This window comes from Suncus etruscus, chromosome 11, assembly GCF_024139225.1.
Source record: "Suncus etruscus isolate mSunEtr1 chromosome 11, mSunEtr1.pri.cur, whole genome shotgun sequence".
Classification (NCBI taxonomy): Eukaryota; Metazoa; Chordata; class Mammalia; order Eulipotyphla; family Soricidae; genus Suncus; species Suncus etruscus.
Window position 1 is genome coordinate 102362048 of NC_064858.1, and position 21566 is coordinate 102383613.

The window sequence follows — 21566 nt, forward strand, 5'->3', positions numbered from 1 at the left end:
TTGGGTTCGTCCTGGGCTGACAGCATGCAAAACAAACACCCTAGCACTGTGCCATCACTCCAGACCAAGAATATATTCTTAAACTATTATTTTGCTAGAAATTATGGGATATGACAAAGAAAGGTAGTATCATGGGTCAAGATGTCATCTCTAAAGTGAAATGATTAAGATTTACTCATCTAAATTTTAAAAATAATGGGGACATGGTCTATTTTTATAAGTTTCTTTTTAAGTCTCTTTTTTATATTTTTGTGAAATCATTGTGATTTAAAAAAACAACTATTCATTGTTGGGTTTTAAGCAAACAATCTATTAGGGTGCATCCCATCAACCAGTGTCGACCTCCCTCCACCACTGTTCCCAGAGTACATCCCATCACACTACTCCTGTCCCAGCATGCCAATATAAGATGTCATTTTAAGTTTTGATTATTAAATTTGGGTCTCCTGATTCTATTGTTGTTGAATTTGACTTTGCTATTTAATTCTCTCTTTTTTAACACCACTAATGCACTTGAGACCACTTGTCCCTGGGCTTCCATTATTTTATATTTGTGTTGCTCCTCTTCCACTCACTTTCTTTCCTTCTTGCTATCCTCTGGGACCAATAGTGTTCTAGTTAAGTCCCATTTAAATCACTGGTTTTCTTCATACAGTTATTCTAAATACCACGTATAATTATTTATCCTTCTTCTTTAGGCTTCATTTAACATATCTTCCACTTCCATTTGTGTGGCAGCAAATTGCATTAGTGCTCCATTTTTTAGAGCTAAATAGTATTCTATTGTATATATATGTACCGCATCTTCATGATCCACTTGTCTGTTGTTGGACATCTAGGTTGATTCCAAGTTTCAGCTAACTACTTAGTATTGCAATGAATAGTAGTGTGCATACATCCTTTTGGATCAGTGTTTTTCTGTCCTGGGGATAGACACCTAAAAGATGAATTTTTGGGTGGTATAGCAAATCAATATTGAGTTGACTGAGAACCCTCCATACTGTTTTTCATAAGAGTTGGACCAGACAGCATTTCCACCAGCAGGGAATGAGAGCTCCTTTTGCAACACATCACTGCCAACACAAATTGTTCCCAGGTATTTTTGATATCTGCCATACTCTGGTTATAAAACAATATCTCATTGTTGTCTTGATTTTGATTTCCCTAATAAAAATGATAATGAGATTTTTTTTTAATGTGCCTATTGACCACTTGCTGGTTTTCGGTCCTCTTCAGAGAGGTGTCTGTTCATTTTTTCGCCTCATTTTTTTAAATGTGGTTTTTAGTTTTTGTGGAGTTAAACTTTGTAAGTACTTTGTATATCCCAGGTATAAACCTTTATCTGAAATGTTGAGTACAAATATTTTCTCCTTATCATTTAGCTGTCTTTAATATTAGTCAGTGTTTCTTTTGCTGTAGAACTTGGGACACTGGTGGTGTGAATGTTGCACTGGTGAAGGGGGGGGGTGTTCTTTACATGATTGAAACCTAACCACAATCATATTTGTAATCGAGATGTTCAAATAAATAAAAAAAAGGGGGAAAAAAAAAGGTTGCACCGGTGAAGGGGGTATTCTTGTTATGACTGAAATCCAATTAAAATTATGTTTGTAATAAAGATATTATTTAACAAAAAAAAGAATAAAAATAAGAAAAGCTTTTTGTTTTGATGCAGTTCTATTTACTCAGGTTTAATTCTATAATCTTTGATATTGGCATCCAATCATTGAAGATTTCTTTGAGATCTAAGTCTTCGAGTGTTCTTTCTACATTTTCTTCAATGAAATTTATGGATTCAAGTCTAATTTCAAAGTCTTTGCTCCTCAACTCTTTCTTTTTATTTTATTTTATATTATTTCATTCTTGGTTTTGGACCCTACCCAGTAGTCTTTGCATATATTTCTGGACCTGTATAAATGCTCAGATGACCATACACAATACTTGAGATTGATCAGGGTCACCTGAATGTGAGACATGAATCAACTATTTTAACCCATCAAGTCTTAAATTTATTTATGCACACACAGGCCCATATTTTGAAAACAAGTTATGTATGTGTTATACTTGCAGGTTTATTCATAAATAGCATTATGCACTTTCTTTAATTTTAAAATAAAATGTGCAAAAAGGTCAAGTGAGTTATTTGGAAAGCTATTAAAATGATTGCCAATAGTATGACAATTTAGAATTAATTCAACTTTCAGTTGTAGCTGGTTATTTTCAGATTTTAGTGTTTGTAACAATTTATAGTTTTAGGTTGTTTTAAAAAATTTGCATAAGTGCAAATATACCCATTAAAATGTTTAAAACTTTCTTAGGATAAATGTAAATGTCTATTTAAAAATGTGTTAAATATTCTAACTTTTCTATTTAAATAGCATATAATCAATATGCAATTCTTGATATAACTATTTCTGTATTTAGGAGCTTTTGCTAATGTTAAAACATTGAAAATAACCATTTAGTAATAAATTTAATATTTAATAAATTTAAGCATTGAATCTTTGATGCAAGCAGAATTAAACTAGTTTATATTGGAGTGCTTGTGAAAGAAAAAATGTACTTACCATAAAGATTTTTATCATCAATTTTATACATATTTTGCCTTTAATTGATTGATACTTATTAGACTTTTCTTTTGAATTGCCTAACACTCTAGAATACATATATACCATAAAGTCAGGTTAAAAATCAATCTTCATAACACCTGTAGATTGATATGTTTCTTTTATATATTTTAATTCACTCCAATTCAACTTTAATTTATGGACTATCTTCTTCTGAGTAAGATCTTAGATACTCAAAAATGAGCGCACCATTTGAAAATCATATAAGTGTCAAGCAATACCATCTCAACTAAAATTTTCAATTAATCAAAAAGGCATTTTATAGACCAGCTATTAAAGAAATATATCCATTCTGTATGCTTTCCTCAGAGAAATTCATTATTGAATATTTATGACACAGTCTTAGTTTTATGTTAATTACCTGAAATATTTGTTAAGGAGCTTAAACAAGTCGGTTTCACTTCAGGGGTGGTGAACAAGGTCGACACAAAGAGCCAAAATTTTAAACTGTGAGAGTCAGAGAGCCACACCACGCAGCGACCTGCCAAAACAGACAAACACTCACACAAAAGCTTCTAATTTTAACAATAATCTATGAAACACATATTGCATTTTGCCATTTTGAGTGAGGGTAAAATTCACCACCCCTGCACTAAGTTCTCCCTTAAATATTTATGTGTTTAATGTACTTTATTTCCTTATTAATTTTGTGAAGCCAATTACAGAATAGAGCATATTATTTTAGGATTAAAATAAAAAAACTCTATTTCAATTTTACATTCTTAACTAAATACATAATATAATATATGAATTTATTCTAATCTTGCATTTGGATTTTATTTTCCTGTTGTGAATTCTATTAACATTGGAGTACATTATTCAATAATAAAATATCTCATTATAAATGTAAAAGAGTTGCCCTTTCTTCCCAAAAGTGAAAAGTCAAATATGTTTATTTGTAGTTTTATAGCTTAGGAAAAATTATTTGACTTCCTTTTTTGGGGGGAAGAAGCTTCTTAGGTTCACATCACAGTGCCCAGGGTTTACTTCTGGCTCTGCACTCAGAAATTATTCCAGGTGATACTCCAGGTTTCATTTGCATGCAACAGAGATAACCTACATGCTGTAAGAATATCTGTCCCACTAGCCTAGATAATTTTTCAGAATTTTTTTATAATCTCAAATATATCACTGAGTTCCAACAGTATATCTTTTGGCTTATATTTTTGTTTTGTCTTTTGTTTTTGGGTCACATTCGGTGACACTTAGGGGTTACTCCTGGCTCTGCACTCAGAACTCACTCCTGGGAGGTTCAGGGGACCATATGGGATGCCAAAATTCAGACCACGTTGTCTATCCTGGATCGGCTGCATGCAAGGCAAAAGCCCTACAGCTGTGCTATTTCTCTCTAGCACTTATCTTTTGGCATTTTAAAGATTAAAATAAACTCCGTATACCAGACATGTAGAGTGTATAATTAACAACAAACTAATCCTGTTGTTAATATTGTGTTGTTAGACCAAAATACTAGACTTAATTTTAGGGAAAGAAACAAAATGTAGGACCAACTTATTAGTGCCACAGTGAAGCCATATACCTTGCACCAGGCCCTAGTTCAGTCTCTGTCACCACATATTATTTTTCCCTTGAGCACTACCTGGAGAGTAGAGCCTTGAGGAAAAAAGAAAAGAAAGGAAAGAAAGGAAAAAGAGAGAGAAGAAAGAAAGAAAGAAAGAAAGAAAGAAAGAAAAAGAAAGAAAAAGAAAGAAGAAAGAAAGAAAGAAAGAAAGAAAGAAAGAAAGAAAGAAAGAAAGAAAGAAAGAAGAAAGAAAAAAGAAAGAAAGAAAGAAAGAAGAAAGAAAGAAAGAAAGAAAGAAAGAAAGAAAGAAAGAAAGAAGAAAGAAAGAAAGAAAGAAAGAAAGAAAGAAAGAAAGAAAGAAAGAAAGAAAGAGAAAGAAGAAAGAAAGAAAGAAGAAAGAAGAAAGAGAAGAAAAGATAGAAAGAAAGAAAGAAAGAAAGAAAGAAAGAAAGAAAGAAGAAAGAAAAGAAAGAAAGAAAGAAAGAAAGAAAGAAAGAAAGAGAGAAAGAAGGAAGGCAGGCAGGAAGGGAGAGAAAGAAGAGAGAGGAGAAAGAAAGAGAGAGAGAAAGAAAGAAGGAAGGAAGGAAAAGAGAAAGAAGAAAGAAAGAAAAAGAAGAAAAAATTAATGAAAGAAAGAAAGAAAGAAGAAAATAAAGATAGGAAGGAAGGAGAAAGAAAGACAAGTAGAAAGAGTAAGAAAGAAAGAAAAACTGGGAAAAAAAGAAAAATAGGACAAACTGAAGTTTTTGCACTTACTATAAGATCATATTGCTTATAACTGATTACTCATTTGATATTAAAATAATTTTGCCCCAGGGATAGTGCAGAAATTAATCTGCTTGCTATAAATGTTTCAAACTCCAATTTGAGCTCTAACACCACATATGGTTCTCTTAGGACTATCAGGAGTAATCTAAACAGTCTGTGATATGCTCTGATCAATGCTGGGTGTGGCCCAACTCCGCCCCCTGCCCGTACATCTGAAACAACTCTAAAACAGGGTTAATATGCAAATATAAACCTCAATATTTATATTGATGTATCTGAGACTGACCCAAGCAAGCTTGTGATATATTTCACACATTTTTAGGGGAGTGAAATTCCACTTAAACACAGACTGTTAAATGTTTCTTGTAGTGTTTATATATTAATCTGAATGAGAAGTGTTTGCTTAATTAATTTTATTTATGTTTGCTGAGTAACTTTTGGCATACTGCATTAACTTCTATAAAATATAATACTTTAATAGAAGATTTAAAAGTATAGGTAAGAATGATGTGCTATAGAGATGCCTGAAACTGCTGAAATGCATATTAATCTAGTTTAGAAACAGTTATTTTGAGATTTAATAAACCTATAGTTGGCTCAGATTTATAGATTTCAGCTACCCATTTTTCCTAATACAAAGTGTAAATTGGAAATTTGTCCTTTGTCACTGCTTTTATGGTTTTCGTTCCAAGAAAAATACTTTTTAAGAAAAATATTTTTATCTCCAATCTCCTTTTTAATATTGAAATTATAATACCTAAGAGGCCAAGTCTACTTCGTGGCATCGAAAGAGTGAATTCTTCGTGACTTACTTCTTATTGTTGCAACATGGAATTGTATTCAGTTACCCTAAAATGAATAATAAAAATGCATAGAAAATGGTATTTGTTTGTTTGCTATAACAGCTTTGATTCTCAAAGCTCCTCTTTTATTTTGCAGTTACCTGTGGCAGATTCCATTAACGGTTGTGGTCGGGAATAGAAGCCATGTGTCTTCAGAAGCAATCATTTGGGTGTCTAACAAATCAGGTAAAATATATATTCTCTCGAGGAACTATTTAATTTCAGATAATTGCTTAGCAACTTAACCTCTAGTTTTAGCTGGTATTAAAAATGTGAATAAAGGAAAATAAAAAAAAAGGTATATAGGGGAGTGTTAATCACTTCACAAAAGTAGATATGAGAGCCTAATTTTAGTCTGCCTACAAAAGTATTAAATTGATTTGATATTAACGGGAAGTTTTAAAATAAGTTTTTGTGGCACTAATTTTAGCTATTGTAAACAACATCATTTTATAATTACAAGTGTAATTAAAATATAATTATAGCTCCCAATAGAATAATATACCAAAGATTGAAATGCAGGCTACATTTTTATTCCATTTTCCTGCTGTCTTCTCTTAACCATTCCTAAGATGGGTGAGGCAATATTCCCTATCGAATTAGATAATTATAAGACACAAAAAGAGAGGTGTTTTTTTTTTTTATGTGTCCTAAATCTATACCTTAAGTAGGGTCAAATTTCTCTGAGAAGAAAAGATGAGATCCTATTTTATTTCTAAATATCTTCAGTAAGATAGTGACCTATTTCAATTCACTGCCAGAAACTATTTCTTGAATCCAATCTAATCTTTCATGCTAGCATGAAACAGTTCCCTATTATGTCTGTTTTCCCTTTGAATGGAAAAAATGTGTGTGTGTGTGTGTGTATATATATATATATGTACATATATATATGTAACTACATTTTAATTTATATGCTCAATGGCTCAAAACTATTTTTTGGTAATTTCACTTTATATTGTGTTAATTCTCACTATCTTTCTGTATTAAAAGCATGTTAAACTTCCCAAAATGTTTTAACGTATATATAAATATAAATATATATATGCTATTTTCCTCATAATCTTGCTACTATAAGGGATATTTAACAATTTAAAACATGTAAATAAATATAAACATAGAAAAAAGTCAAAAGAAAATTTAATATGACTTAGAAGAAATATAGAATTACTTCCAGTTAATATTCAAATTGCCATGTTATTTCAAACATGCAATCATATATTATAGCTTATTTTTAATTTATATGCATTGTGTAGATAACATTTATATATAATACAGAGAAACATTAAAAATAAATCAAAATATATTACTTTTTAAATTGCTTATTATAATATATTTATTTCATTTTCGAGGAGTTTATAACACATTTTGAATGTACTAGTATATTTTGGGTCTCTGTTCTTTTACATTAAGCTGCTTATTTTACTTTGCTACATAATTTGTTATAGAAGTGATGAGTGAAAGCTGTGAATTAAAATATAATTATAGCTCCCAATAGAATAATATTGGGAACCAACATACAAGTAAACTGAATTCATTCCTGTCTTGAGTTGCAAGAAGATGAAACTGAACAGTCTTCACATTTAGAGTCTAATATTTATCTTGAAAATGTAAGAAAAGAAACATGAAAAATAGAAAAGGGGAATGGTACTGATCAAACATTAAAATTAGATCAAATCTCCCTCTCCCACCTTTTTTAGTTTTTGGGTCACACCTGACGTCACTCAGAGGTTACTTCTGGCTCTATGCTCAGAAATTGCTCCTGGCAGGCTGGGGGACCATATGGAATGCTGGGAATCAAACTTTGTCCCTGGTTGGCTGCATGCTAGGCAAACACCTTTCTGTTGTCCTATCTCTCTGGCTCTAAATCTTCCCTTCCTGATATTTTTGGATCCTGGGGAAATTCTAATTCTTCTTGGTATTTCCCCCCAGTTTTATTTTCTTTAAGTTTCTCATTATTTCCAGCTATTATTGAAAGTTTCCCTTTCTCCAAAATATTATTTTTGTACAAAAGGATAAACCATTCTAACATAAATATATTTAAACCAGTGTGTTGCTAAAAGCAAATAAAATATTTTATATTTTTTTGCTATAAAAATACCAATAAACAAAGATATTTCAAATATGGTAGTTCACAAGTTAGCAACTCTTCAATTTAATTAAGGAAGTACATCTAATTTCAAATGTTAGGTAAGAAAAAATTGCAAACTAAAGATGATTTAGTTCTAGTGAATTTTAAGAATCCATGGTTCTTAAAATTATAAGTAAATATTAACACTAGCATAATGATGTATTCTTTACTCAAGCATCACTTTATATGAAACCCAAAGGATTTAAAATATTAATTTTAATCCCCATTGTGAAAATAAGGAAAATAAGATTTAACCAATTTAGCTGCTGGCACAAAGTATCTTGAAGCTTAGTTTTCTTCTTTTTCTTCTTTTTTTTTTTAATAAATCATATCCTGCTGTTCTGGGGGTAATTCCTGTCTCAATGCTCAGAGGTTGTTCCTGGCATTTTTGTGGGACCATAGAGTGCCTGGGTCCTGCGGTTTCTTATATACAAATAACGTTCTGAAAACCACTGAAAGGTTTTCCTCATTAATAGCTATTCTTTTCTAGATTAATTTTCTCTATTTTCTGATTACACACACATTGATAGATTGCTATAGTAGTATGCACATTTTTACATCATCCACAAAGCATTATTTAAAAATGTGTAGTGATAAAACCAACCATTTTATATATGCATTTTTTTTAAAGGTTGTTACCTTTATTCTGGTTGACTAGTTTTTTGGGCCACATCCAATATTGCTCAGCACTTACTCCATCTTCTTACTCTGTTCTCAGGAATCACTCTTAGTGGTGTTCAGGGAATCATATTTCATGCTAAAGATGAAACAAGGGTTGACCATGTATAAGGCCTTACCCCGTTCTATATCTCTATATCTCTATCCCTCTTTTGACATTATTGTTTTAACAACTGAATGTCCTATAGAACTAAAATTTTGAACATAAGGCCTTTTACTTCTCTCTTTCATATGCAAAGAAGGATAGATAATTAAATATAAAAACTTATAAACTCCTTCATGCCTTGATGTAGACTAAGGCTTGTCTCATTTTGAATACATTCTAAATATAATTTTAATTGGCAATACTAATGCTTTCAATATAATGTCCATGCTTTTTATTATGATACTCATCACATACTGTACCTTATTAGAACATTGGAAAAGATCTCTTTAAAATTCATCGCATTTCATAATTTGAAGAACATTTTAGAAATATAATTAACTAGTATAAAAAAGATACTTAAAAATCTATTGCAAACTCTTTTAGAGAACCATTTCTCCAAAGATCTAATTTATAACAAGGTCATAAAATTCTGTATGAATAGTAATAATTTTCAGGTTTTAGTAATCAACTTAATAACTACATACTTAAAAACAAGAGACAGTGAGGCCATGGAAAGTATAAGATTATTTTTTCCAGTTTGTTGCAACTATACCTGTATACTGCTGAATTGAATAAGTTAAAAATTAGAGTTAACAAAGAAGTGAAGGTGAGGCCCAATTGTGATTCGAGACACTGATATTTGACAGTCCTAACACTAAACAGTTTTAGCCTTTGAGTTTAAATATTCCTGATAAATGGCTAATAGCCAGCTGCCAGCCAGACTGAATACACCTAGGAGTGGATCCAGACATTTTGAGAAATACTGGAAAACCCAGTAGTTGACCTTTTGGGACATTGGTGATGGGAATGTTGCACTGGTGAAGGGTGCTGGCATGTTCTTTACATAACTAAAACCCAACTACAGTCATTTTTATAATCAAGGTGTTTAAAAATAAAAATATTTAAAAAATTGAAAATGGTGAAAGTGGAAATACTAGAGTTGAGTGTATTACATAATGTTACTGTGATAACGAAATAATAGTTAAACAGAAATAATGTTAAACATATCAATTAAATATAAACTGGAGGGATTTTCATACATTCTTGGGAATTTTTGTTTGTTTGTTTTTTGGGCCACACCCGGCGGTGCTCAGGGGTTACTCCTGGCTCTATGCTCAGAAATCACCCCTGGCAGGCACGGGGGACCATATGGGACACCAGGATTCGAACTAACCACCTTAGGTCCTGGATTGGCTGCTTGCAAGGCAAACACCGCTGTGCTACCTCTCCGGGCCCTCTTGGGAAATTTTTTAACCTCTCTTGGCTAATATTAATATTCTTAATATTATTGTCATGCTGAGTGGAATAAGTAAAGAAAATAATAATAATATGGTTCGGAGTGATAGTGCAGCAGTAGGGCATTTATCTTGCATCTGAGTTCGATTCCTGATGTCCCATATAGTCCCCTAAAGCCATGAGCAATTTCTGAGTGCATAACCAAGAATAACTCCTGAGAGTCACCAGGTATGGCCCCAAAACAAAAAAGCAAACAAACAAAAATAAGAGTCAACTGGGAAATAAATAATAATATAAGTTCTTATGAACTGGAAGCTTCTATTCCTACAGTGTTTATTGCTTAAAACCAGTCAACACAAGAAGAAGGGAATATGTTAACAGATAGTTGTCTATGTTTTTGTAATCTAACTAATCTAACAGAGCTAATTTAACATAACAAGGTCTTCACATATCAGAGGGCCAACTAATACAAAGTCTCTGTATTGCTTTCTTCAAGGGAGGTGGTACATACAAGAGTAAAAGCAGAACCAAAAAACCATTGAGGCTTTCCCTAATGGTGCCTGCCTTTCTGTTATTAGTAATTAAGCATCCCTAAATTACCTTTTCAGAATCTTTCCTCAAAGTATCACATTTCTAGCTAAGCATAGTTATTTTCCTGATATTTGTATATTCATTAGAGGATCATTCCTGGTAGGGTTTAGGGGACCATATTAGGTGGTAGGAATTGAACCTAGGACTGTACCTGGGTTAGTAGCCAGAAAGTGAAACATGCTAACCCCTATACTACCAATCCAGCTTCTAGATTTAATTTATTAAATGACATATTTCTTTTTAGCTTTTAAATTTTACATCTAATGAATACAGTAAAATTAAAAATTCACAGTTCTGTGGACCCACACCATAAATATTTGAAAATTTATAGAAACTATGGATGGTATTAATATTTTAGAGAATATATATTAGGCTAATTTTTTAGATTCATGAATTTACTTGGTACAATTTCAAATGAAAATAATACACTTTTATCCTATTGGTTTACAGAATTTAGAGGTGCCTTAAATTCCATATATTGCATAGCCTTTAAGTAACTAAGGGAAATGAATATCAAAGATAATGATCTAAGTTAAAACTTCTATATAAAGGAAAAATTAAACAAGAATCCAAATTTCCTACTCCTATCACTAGTGTATTTTCTACATCTTCAAATCAATATGAGTAATTAATATATTTATATAACATTTAGTAATACACTAATATATTCTAGATATATTCTAGATATATACTAGCTATACTAGTACCTAGTATAACAATTAAAAAAAGACATCAGATTTAGGAAAACTAAATTGGAACATTTCAGCTTCTTTTGGCACTTTCAGAAACATTACAGTATACATAGAACTAAAAATTTTTTAAGATACTATTTGAAACATTAAATGGTATGTCATTCAACTTTATACAGTATCCATTTATGTTCATTCATGTCCTTTACTGTACATTTTTGAAATTTCTTAAACATAATATGCATGGATTAACTAACTCATTCTATAATATTTATTAGAAATAAATGATCATTAGTTTTCACCTAATAGTCCTTTAACTTTTCTGGTGTGCCTGTTGCTATAGATGTACTGTATTTAAATGTATTATTAAAATGATAAAAAAAATGTCTGACAAATTCTGGGGGTGTATTTTTAAATTTAAAACTTGTGGGAATTAGATCATTGTGGGTTTTTTAATCCTTATATATGCATGAATATGTCTATGTGTGTGTATAAAATATAAATTTCAAGTAAATTTTACACATTATACTCAGCTCCTATGAACCATGAGTCCTTAAGACACTGACAACAAAATCATTAGATCTGTGAGTTATAGTTCTGTGAAGTCAAGAAAGACTGACTGAAAACTGAACAGAGTTCTCTGTAGCATATTTGAAGAAGTTAAAATAGGTAATATACGCTATTGCTTTTAGGGAATTTTTTTTAAATAGAATTAGTTGGTAACCGTAATAAAGTTACTACATTTAAACAGATTCCAATAAGAATAATTTATTGGCTTTTATCCAACTAGATATAGAAATAGTAGAGTTTTAAATAAATGAGACTCCTTTTTCTCCACCATAATGATGACACTAGGAAGTCTATTATTTTATTAGTACTTCCAAGAAAGTATAAGAAAGAAGTGAAAAACAACAGTGACTTTATAATAAATTAGACCTATTGCTTTAATTACCTTCTTGCTGAATAAAATATGAACAGAAATGCTACTAAGGTCTTTTCTTTTGTTCTAGCCCTCAATATCCACAAGTTAATTTAAAGCCATCTGAATATGGGATAAAATTTTCTTGATTATACTTACTTTGCAGAAGGAAACTGTGTATAGGTAATGGAATTTTATTAAGAACAAAATGTTGTCTATAGGAGACAATTATTTGAAGTAGTAGTAATCAAGTGGAGGTTTTCTACTATCTTATTAGTATAGTGACTAAATAATCATTTGGTAATGTGATATCTTATATGAAAACATTTATCTGTTTTAAAGACTATAAAATTTTAAATCTATTCTGTTCCCCAAAATGTTGTTTTCAGAGCACCATAGGATAAATTCTTTGAATAAAGGCAGCTGGTTGCTGGGAAATATCAACCAAACTGGTTATTTTAGAGTCAACTATGATTTAAGGAATTGGAGATTATTAATTGACCAATTAATCCGGAATCATGAGGTAAAGTGAAGTTCTTCATCCAACATCTGCTTTTGTATGTAAATGCCTGCCATTTGCACTGGGAAGTAATCTTTTTTGTTTGTTTGTTTGTTTGTTTGTTTTTTGGTTGACTTCATAGGTCCTTTCTGTCAGTAATCGAGCAGGTTTGATTGATGATGCCTTCAGTCTAGCCAGGTATGTTTTCTTGCAGATCTCTGTAATAAATCTCTCTTCCATAATAAAATCCTCAAAGAAGCTAAATGGTATATAGGTTTTGCATAACAATTCTCTTAAAAATAATTGTATCTCAAGTTCTTTATATTCTGATGTGTATTAGAATTAGTGTCCCAAAATCTTGAGCAATAGAATTCCTGGGCTGTTTCTAAGTCAAGAGAAGCATCATCAATTTTCACTGCAAGTTCAATTTAACACTCTGGAAATTAATAATCTCTTCTGAACCTCATTAATGAACTCTACAAAATGATCATTGTACCATATTTAATTTTTGATGGAAAATACCTTAAACCTAAGCAGTATTTTCTCCCTGATATATCGTAGTAGGTCTTTTAACCTTTTTTTTAAATGCGATTCATTATGAAAAGTTTGTGCTAAAAACAAATAAATATTCCACGGGACGAAGCTGTTATAGGCCAGCTATGTTAATATCATAATATACTATCAGTAAATCTTTAGGTATTTATTATAATAGTGTTTGTTATTTTTTATCGTATTTTTGTATTATTTTGTGTTATTTGTATTGTTAGATTAAAATTTTAGGTCTAAAATGTAATTTGGATTGTGGTTTTAAATTAAAATTGTAGTTTTAATGTTAAAATATATTATTTCTTTGAATAGTAATTAGATGAAGTAGCAGCGATCATAAATCTAAGATAGTTACTCAATTTTAAGACATAAGAATAAAAATCACTTAGTCCAGTAAGTATAGTTATAATATAAAGTATCTGAAGTTAGATGGTAAATCTCTTTATTGAACTGATGATTACAACAGTTTATTACATTTCCCTTTATGATAATTTTGTGAAGCCAGCTATTTATGTTAGTTTCAACACAAAGTAATTACTAGGTATTTGTGGCAGTTTCTTTTTTTTAGACAGGACATAAAATTTTTACAACTTGAGTATTTAATCAAATTTCAATTATCTTCCAAGGTTAACAATCACATCATACCCTGTAGCATATTAACCACCAAAACTATAGAATTTACTGTGAGTCAAGGACAAAATGTCCTGTCACATTGCAGAATTTGTTTTGTGTAGAAAGAAGTGATGTCTATGTAAGATCACATAAAAACTGAAAAAAGAACCTGCAGCTACTTTTTGTTATTGTTGATGGTTTTTGGCTTGCGGAACACACCTGGCTTATTCCTATTTCTGTGTTTAGGGAACACTCCTGGTGGGTAGGCTTGGGGAAACCATTTGGTGCTGCCAAGACTTGAATGCAGGCCAACCACATACAATGCAATTGCCATACCTACAACACTATTTATGACTGTGGCACTGCAGTTTGTTTTTTTCACATACGCAATTCTATTTAAAAAATTTAAAAAGACCCAAACTCTGACTTTTGCTTTCCTCATCTTCCAATAAGACAGAAACCATTATGAATATTTTCTTTACTGATGAGTGATGCCAATTCGAATACCTCATTTGAACAAAGAATTCCAGGCATAATGCTCATCCCTGACTTAATCTAAAGACAATTTATCAGCAAGGAAATGTCTAATAAAATTTTATCAGGTGAATGGAGCTGTATAATGAGAACCAGGTTTCCGAGGCCGGTGAGGTGGCGCTAGAGGTAAGGTGTCTGTCTTGCAAGTGCTACCCAAGGAAGGACCGCAGACCGCGGTTCTATCTCCCGGCGTCCCATATGGTCCCCCCAAGCCAGAGGCAATTTCTGAGCGCTTTAGCCAGGAGTAACACCTGAGCATCAAATGCGTGTGGCCCCAAAAAAACAAAAAAAAAATGAGAACCAGGTTTCAGTTCCAGCAAAGATAAATGGGGGTCTCATCCATAAAGAAGCAACATTGTATTGGACATGATTTCTTGGACAACACTTTAGAAATAATAGAGGTAGAGGAAAGTCTACTGATAGAACAATGTGTGACGATAATGGCTATATAGCTTTTGCTCTGTAGTGAGGCTTGACCATTTTGAAGATAATATATATGCTATGAAGATTATTTTGACAGAAAGCAGAAAGAGTGCACTTTATGTAACATTGCACTGAAAAAAAAAACAGTAGAGAGTTAAGAGATGCTAAGTTAGATTACTAGTAAAGGTTGAGAAGAAATGAAATTGTACCATGTAACAACTCATTAACATTTATGAAACTCAAGACCTTGTTATATTTACTCATAATGAATTGCTTAATTCTCACAGCAATTTATGAAATATGGAGATGTAAGCTATTATTATAATTATTATTAATTTATATTCACTTTTCAGGCAAAGAAATGGAGGTTCAGAGAGGTCAAGTAATCCCTAATGGCACATACTAGTATTTGATAGGATTTACCAGAGTTACCACTAACTTGTTTGACAAGCTCTCATTAAATATATGTGTGTATGTGTGTTTGTGTGTATTATCAGTAATATTATTTCTGATAAAAGGCAATATACTATAGGAAACCCAAGAAAAAGTGAAATGATATTTTAGATTAATACTTGTAGGGTTGAAGTGATGAAAAAAGCAAGTAAGCAGAAATCAAAAGGAATGAATATTTTGACTAACCTGAATTAAATGATAGGAGTTTTGAATGGAATACTTTGTATAGTTTTGTTAAATTTTTATGCCCAAATCAAATTTTTGACAGAACAGCAATTTCAATTCAAATATTGGAAGCCTTAAAATTTAGAGGTAAAAGCTTCACTACTCTTTAGATATCATAAAATATATAAATGTCAATGAATATTTTTGAAATTATTTTTATTGATCATGAGAGTTTTTTCTGTTACTATATTGGTAAGGAATATCAAAATTAGATTGATTCAGACAAGTACCTTACATTTATATAAAGTTGTTTTTAAAAGTTTTTTATATTTTAGTAAATATTTTTTGGTTTATTATTTTATGTATCAACTCTCTTGAAATTTTCTGTATTATACTGATGCCCTCTTTATTAGGCTCTCTCATATAAATATTTCTTTAAATATAGCAAAGTAAAGTGATAATGCATATTATTTAAATGCTTGTTCTAGGCATTACAATGACGCTTTTAAGAATGACTAAATATTCTTGCAATAATAATTTTCAGACACAAAAAAGAGTTGGAAGTTCCAGCTCACCTCAGGAAGCTCACCACAAAGAGTGATGAGTTTTAGTTAGAGAAATAACTACATTTTGAACTGTCCTAATAATGAGTAATGTATGAGGGAAATGGAGAGCCCTGTTAGAGTACAGGCGGGGGAGGGTGTGGGGAGGAGGGAGACTTGGGCATTGGTGATGGGTGGTGTTCTTTACATGACTGAAACCCAAACACAATCGTGTATGTAATCAAGTGTTTAAAGTAAAAAAAAAAAAAGAAACAACAACAACAAAAAACAAAGCAAAACAAAAGAACTGATTTAAAAAAATAAAGAATGACTAAATATTCTTGGTGAGCCAACGGACTGCAAGTGGATACTCTAACCACTTAGAGCTGAGACTTGGGTGTTTTAGAAGAGTTAAGTTTCTTTGCTAAATTTGCACAACATTTAAATGAAGGCTGGTGTTCAACATCCAGAGTGGCAAACAAGCTAATTTATTTTGTTTGCTCTCTCAAACCATGCTTTCCCTCAAATGCATTTCATTGCTTGCTTGATTTCACTATGGATAAACCTGTGCTTTCTCTTGCACCTGGATGCTCTCTTTCTTTCCCAATATCTACCGTATTTTCCAGCGTAAAAGACGACCCCCCTAATTTTGCAGTTAAAACATACGTTTAGGCCTATGTTCGCTGTATCAGACAGAACGTTCCTGTGCTGCAACTGTATGTACCACAGTGAGCCAATCACAACAAGCAAAGGTTCAAAGGTTCTACTGTAATAGACTTCCTCTCTGACTCTGGTACATCTGAGCAGGCTTTTGACAGTGTAGATTCGGGTCCAGAACATTGTCTAATTTGCATGCATCAAAAGCCTGCTTGGGTTGGCTGAGTCTGAGAGGCAGTCCGAGCAGCCTGGCACTGATTGGTGCAGGATCGAGTTGGAAAATTCATTTTGTGGCAATATTGAGACAATTTTCGTTTAGCGGCATATTGAAACGTTTTTCGGGATATACTCAGCATATAAGACGATCCCCGATTTTCGGTTGACTTTCTTTTGTTTCAAAAGTCGTCTTATATCACACACACACACACACACACACACACACACGCACGCACGCACGCACGCACACACACACACACACACACACACACACACACACACACACATCCCCAAGAGTACCTGTCCTCCAATCAGAGTGAATTACCATTATTTGAAATTTCTTCTTCTGCTCTAACCCTCCTTTACGGTAGATAATATAACTAATAACTTAAAAATAATCATTTTATTCTCTTGTCTAAAACCTTATCTGTCCTACCCGACAAGAATAAAAGAGTCACTGTGAGCCTGAATTAGAATCTTTGTTGTTTTAATGTTCATCCATTTTCAGTATCCCTGATGCATTTTGAAGAGCTAAGGACAGTGTTTTTCTTGTTTTTGTATTACCACTACCTAAACATATTAAATACAGGATTTTGTTAATATTTATTTGTTAAATGAATAGATAACAGTTAGTTATCCAAACTATACACTATTTTATATAGTCACCTAACCATTTTTAGTATTCTTTTAATAGTTATTTTAAACATTCATAACTACCACATGAATGTCCTCTCACTGTATAGAATAAAAGCAAAAGAGAAATACAATGGAAAACGTTTCATTCCTTCCCATACTTGCCATTATTTTACCCTCAGAACAACTAAATTATTAATAGTTGGCATGCATTGGGTCTATTTTTGCTTTACATTTGTAGTGTAAGTTTTGGGTGAGATGTATACCATGTGGTGCTCAGGGACCATTTGAAATGCTGGGAATTGAATTCGAATACTCTGCATTCAAGTCAAGCATATTTCCTTCAATCTATAGGAGCTCTCTACCCCAATTTTCATTTTATATCAACAAATACATTCTGCTCTCTGACTCATTTTAAAACAATACTGGTAATATGGATGGATAGTACACTAAGCACATGATTTGCATGCAAGAGGTTCAGGTTTGATCCCTTGTAGCATGATCCTAAGCACCGGGGAATGACCCCATGCACCAAGCAAGGAGTAGTCTCTGAGCATTGTTAGGTGCCACCCAATGCATATCTGGCATATATACATGCAAACAAATATGGCGGGGGTCTCAAACTCAATTTACCTGGGGACAGCAGGAGGCAAAGTCAGAGTGAGGCAGGGCCGCATAAGGGATTTTGCTTACCGAATATTCGCAATAAAAAATCGCATTGGTTATGCATGTGCATGAAAATGTAAAAAAAATACTATGCCTTTAATGTTTAAGGAGTTACATAAGTTTTATGGCTTTAGATTGCTTTGTGTGCTGCTAAGAAATATTATAATGTATTACAATCTGGGGACTTGAGGGAAGAAGTAATTGTACATGGGTTCTGTTTTATTTATCTTAAAGTTCTTTGGCTGAAAGTTCAAAGTTAGGATATCAACAAGGGAACTTCTGAGAGTTCTGTTTATGGGTGATTGTCCTCCCACTGTAACTTTACCTTGTCCTCTTTCTTTGCATCTTTGTTCTCATTATTAAAAATAAAAAATTAAAAAAAAAGAAAAAAAATCACATTAGTAAGAAAAAATTACAAAAAAATCACATTATACATTCGCATACCCCAAACGGAACTGCTCAGGGTATGCAAATGTTTAATGAGATTTTTTCCTTACTCATGCAATTTTTATTGCGATTATTCGGAAAGGGAATAAGCAAATTTGAAGGCCGGCTACAGGCCACAAAATGTTGTATGGAGGGCCGCAAATGGCCCGCAGGCCGCGAGTTTGAGACCCCTGAGATATGGGAAACTTTATTGTGTTATTTAAAATTTTCATGCATATAATTTAGAGTGTAGTCGGTATCCTTGACTAACATATTATTATATTTGATAAATATATTTTATATTTTGTATTATTTTATTTTTATTATATTTTAAATAATTATTATAAATATAATTATTGTTTTATTTTATCTTTATCTTTTGACAAATATTACATGTTGTCTTCTAAAGGTATTCTGTTTAACCCTCTGCCAGTCATAGTATGAGAGACTCATTCATTTTTGCTTTGTTATGTTTTGGATTTACACCTGGCAGTTCTCAGGGGTTGCTCCTGGCTTTGCACTTGGGAATCATTCCTGGTGATGCTCAGAGGAATATATAGGATGCTAAAGATTGAACCAGGGTTGGCAACATGCAAGGCAAGTGTCTTTCCGCTGTAATATTGCTTTGGCCCCTGAGTCTCATTATTTTATGTCTACTAACATGATAGCTTTTATAATACATAATATATAATTTAGTCTAATTAAAATAACATACTTGGGGCTGGAGAGATAGCACAGCAGAGTTTGCCTTGCAAGAAGCTGATCCAGGACCTAAGGTAGTTGGTTCGAATCCCAGCGTTCCATATGGTCCCCTGTGCCTGCCAGGAGCTATTTCTGAGCAGATAGCCAGGAGTAACTCCTGAGCGCTGCCAGGTGTGGCCCCAAAACAAAAACAAACAAAAAATAGCATACTTTTCCATATGCATTTTCTATTTGTATTTTTTCTTATTTCCTGTTGAAAAACTAAGATAGAACCTTAATAGATAATGAAAAATTGTTCAATATATCTTGCAGTCTCAACCAAGTTGCAGCAACTGCCCGATTTCATTATTCATTGCAGCTGCATGTTATTCTATTGATTACGAAGATGTATAGTACATCTGGAAGATACTTTGAGCGAAGTAAGTCAGAAGAAAGACAAACAGGATGATTTCGCTTTTCTCTGGATCAGCATATGCAACGTAGAAAGGGAGGGGTACGTAGATTACCCTTCACTCCAGAGTTAGGGGATACAGAGAAGGGGGAAAAATCATGGCCGCAAGAAAGATGATATGAAAAGAAATCAAAATCATGGGGCATTTCGGTGATGTGGTGATGTGGGAGACTAGTATAGTTATTCAAGCAAAGTGAAGAATAAGCAACATTAAAACATGAGATCTAAATTGCAAACACCAGACTTGGTGATGAGCCTCTCAAGGTACAGGTGTGGATGGGTGGGAATCCTGAAGGGACGATGGAGTCTGAGAACACTTTAGGGAAGAATTGACATTGGTGGTAGAATTGGTGTTGACATATTCTATGCCTAATCATCAGTAAATGTGAAAACCACAGTTTTTTTTAAATAAAATCATTTTCAAAAAGAAGATGAATTTATTTTATACTGTATTTTATTACATACATGTAAATCCTTAGGGATAATTGTTTTTGCTTTGTACTTTTATAGATTTTATCTCAGTACTTTCTATCTCTCTTTACTTGGGTTTATTTCATCATTCAAAAACTTTAAAATTATATATCATATCATATTATCTATAACTTTCTGGCTTTTTAGTTCAATGTCACATAAAAGAGCTTGACTATTTGAAGATTTAAAAAAAACTCATTTTTTTCAAGTCACATCAACATAATTTTTGTTTTTACATCCTCTTTATTATTCTCAAATTTTTATATCATAAATATAATAGAGGTATAATTTTCTTTAATATTAATGATTTATAACCAGTTTTCAACCCTATTACTTAAAGGACCTCTTGCATATTCATAGACTTTATATGATATATACATCTTAAAGCAAATGATCATGTTTTATAAAAATAATTGAATTTTTATTTCTATGACAGTACTATATTGTTATAATTAGTGAGCTTTGTAATTTGTTTTTCTGGAAAGAATTTCCTTGCCCTTGTTTAATATCATCCATGTTTTTGCTTCAGTATAAATTTTAAAATATATTTGACAAGGCCCATAGCCTTGCATAACCTGCTGTGGTTATGATTAGAATTCTTGGATTTCTAAATAAATTTTAAAAAAATTAATATTTGCAAATATAAAATTACCAAAACAAAAATATATTATTTTTATATATTTATTCAGGCTTCTAGATCAAGTTCTATGATTATCTACATTGGTTCTGTAAATGTTATATTTTTCTTCCTTTCAAAAGTTGTACTTCAATATTAAATAGCACAATTTCTAGATTCATTTCTAACTTTCATTATGTTAGAATGGGAGATAATAATAATTAAGACTCTATGCTTATTTTCTTTTTTGTTGTTAGTGCTGTTGTTATTTTGGGGAAGATCACCCTGTGGTGCTCAGGGAATCGCTCCTGGCAGGTTCAGAAGACCACATGGGATTCTGGGGATCGAACTTGTGTTGGTTCTGGGTCAGCTACGTACAAGGTGAAGATTTACCCACTGTGCTGTCATTCTAGCCCTGTCAATCCTTATTTTCAAGTATTCATAATCTAGCATGAGCAACACACAGTAGTCAACTATATCTAGTTTATAAGATGAATAAAATATGCGACTATTTGGAAGAAAGACATTAATGAGGCCTAGAAAGATTATGGAGAACATCATCTAGGAGACAAACTTTGGAAGAATTCTTGTTTATTATGCAAGTTAAACAAAAGTTGAAAAGTTTGGGAATGAGAGTAGGAAAAATTAGAATATAAAAATGGAGTTTAGACTATGAATTGCTATTATATTAATAACTATTATGATGACTTGGGTAGAGTTTTTGAGGGGTGGAATTGGCTCCTGGATAAGGTAAGCTTTTTTCTAAGTCATCAGACTTACATGGACTAGAAAATAGAAATTTGAGGATT

The 21566-nt window shown here is 32.1% G+C and overlaps 1 protein-coding gene across 1 annotated transcript in view; it reads left to right on the top strand.

Moving 5' to 3' along the window:
• The window catches only part of TRHDE (thyrotropin releasing hormone degrading enzyme), a 429201-nt gene that overhangs the window by 330387 nt on the left and 77248 nt on the right, over positions 1–21566 (top strand). Inside the window, exons 10-12 of the mRNA XM_049783963.1 lie at positions 5854–5942; positions 12535–12668; positions 12787–12842. Coding sequence (XP_049639920.1) covers positions 5854–5942; positions 12535–12668; positions 12787–12842 — 279 coding nt within the window. The remainder of the gene's footprint in view (positions 1–5853; positions 5943–12534; positions 12669–12786; positions 12843–21566) is intronic.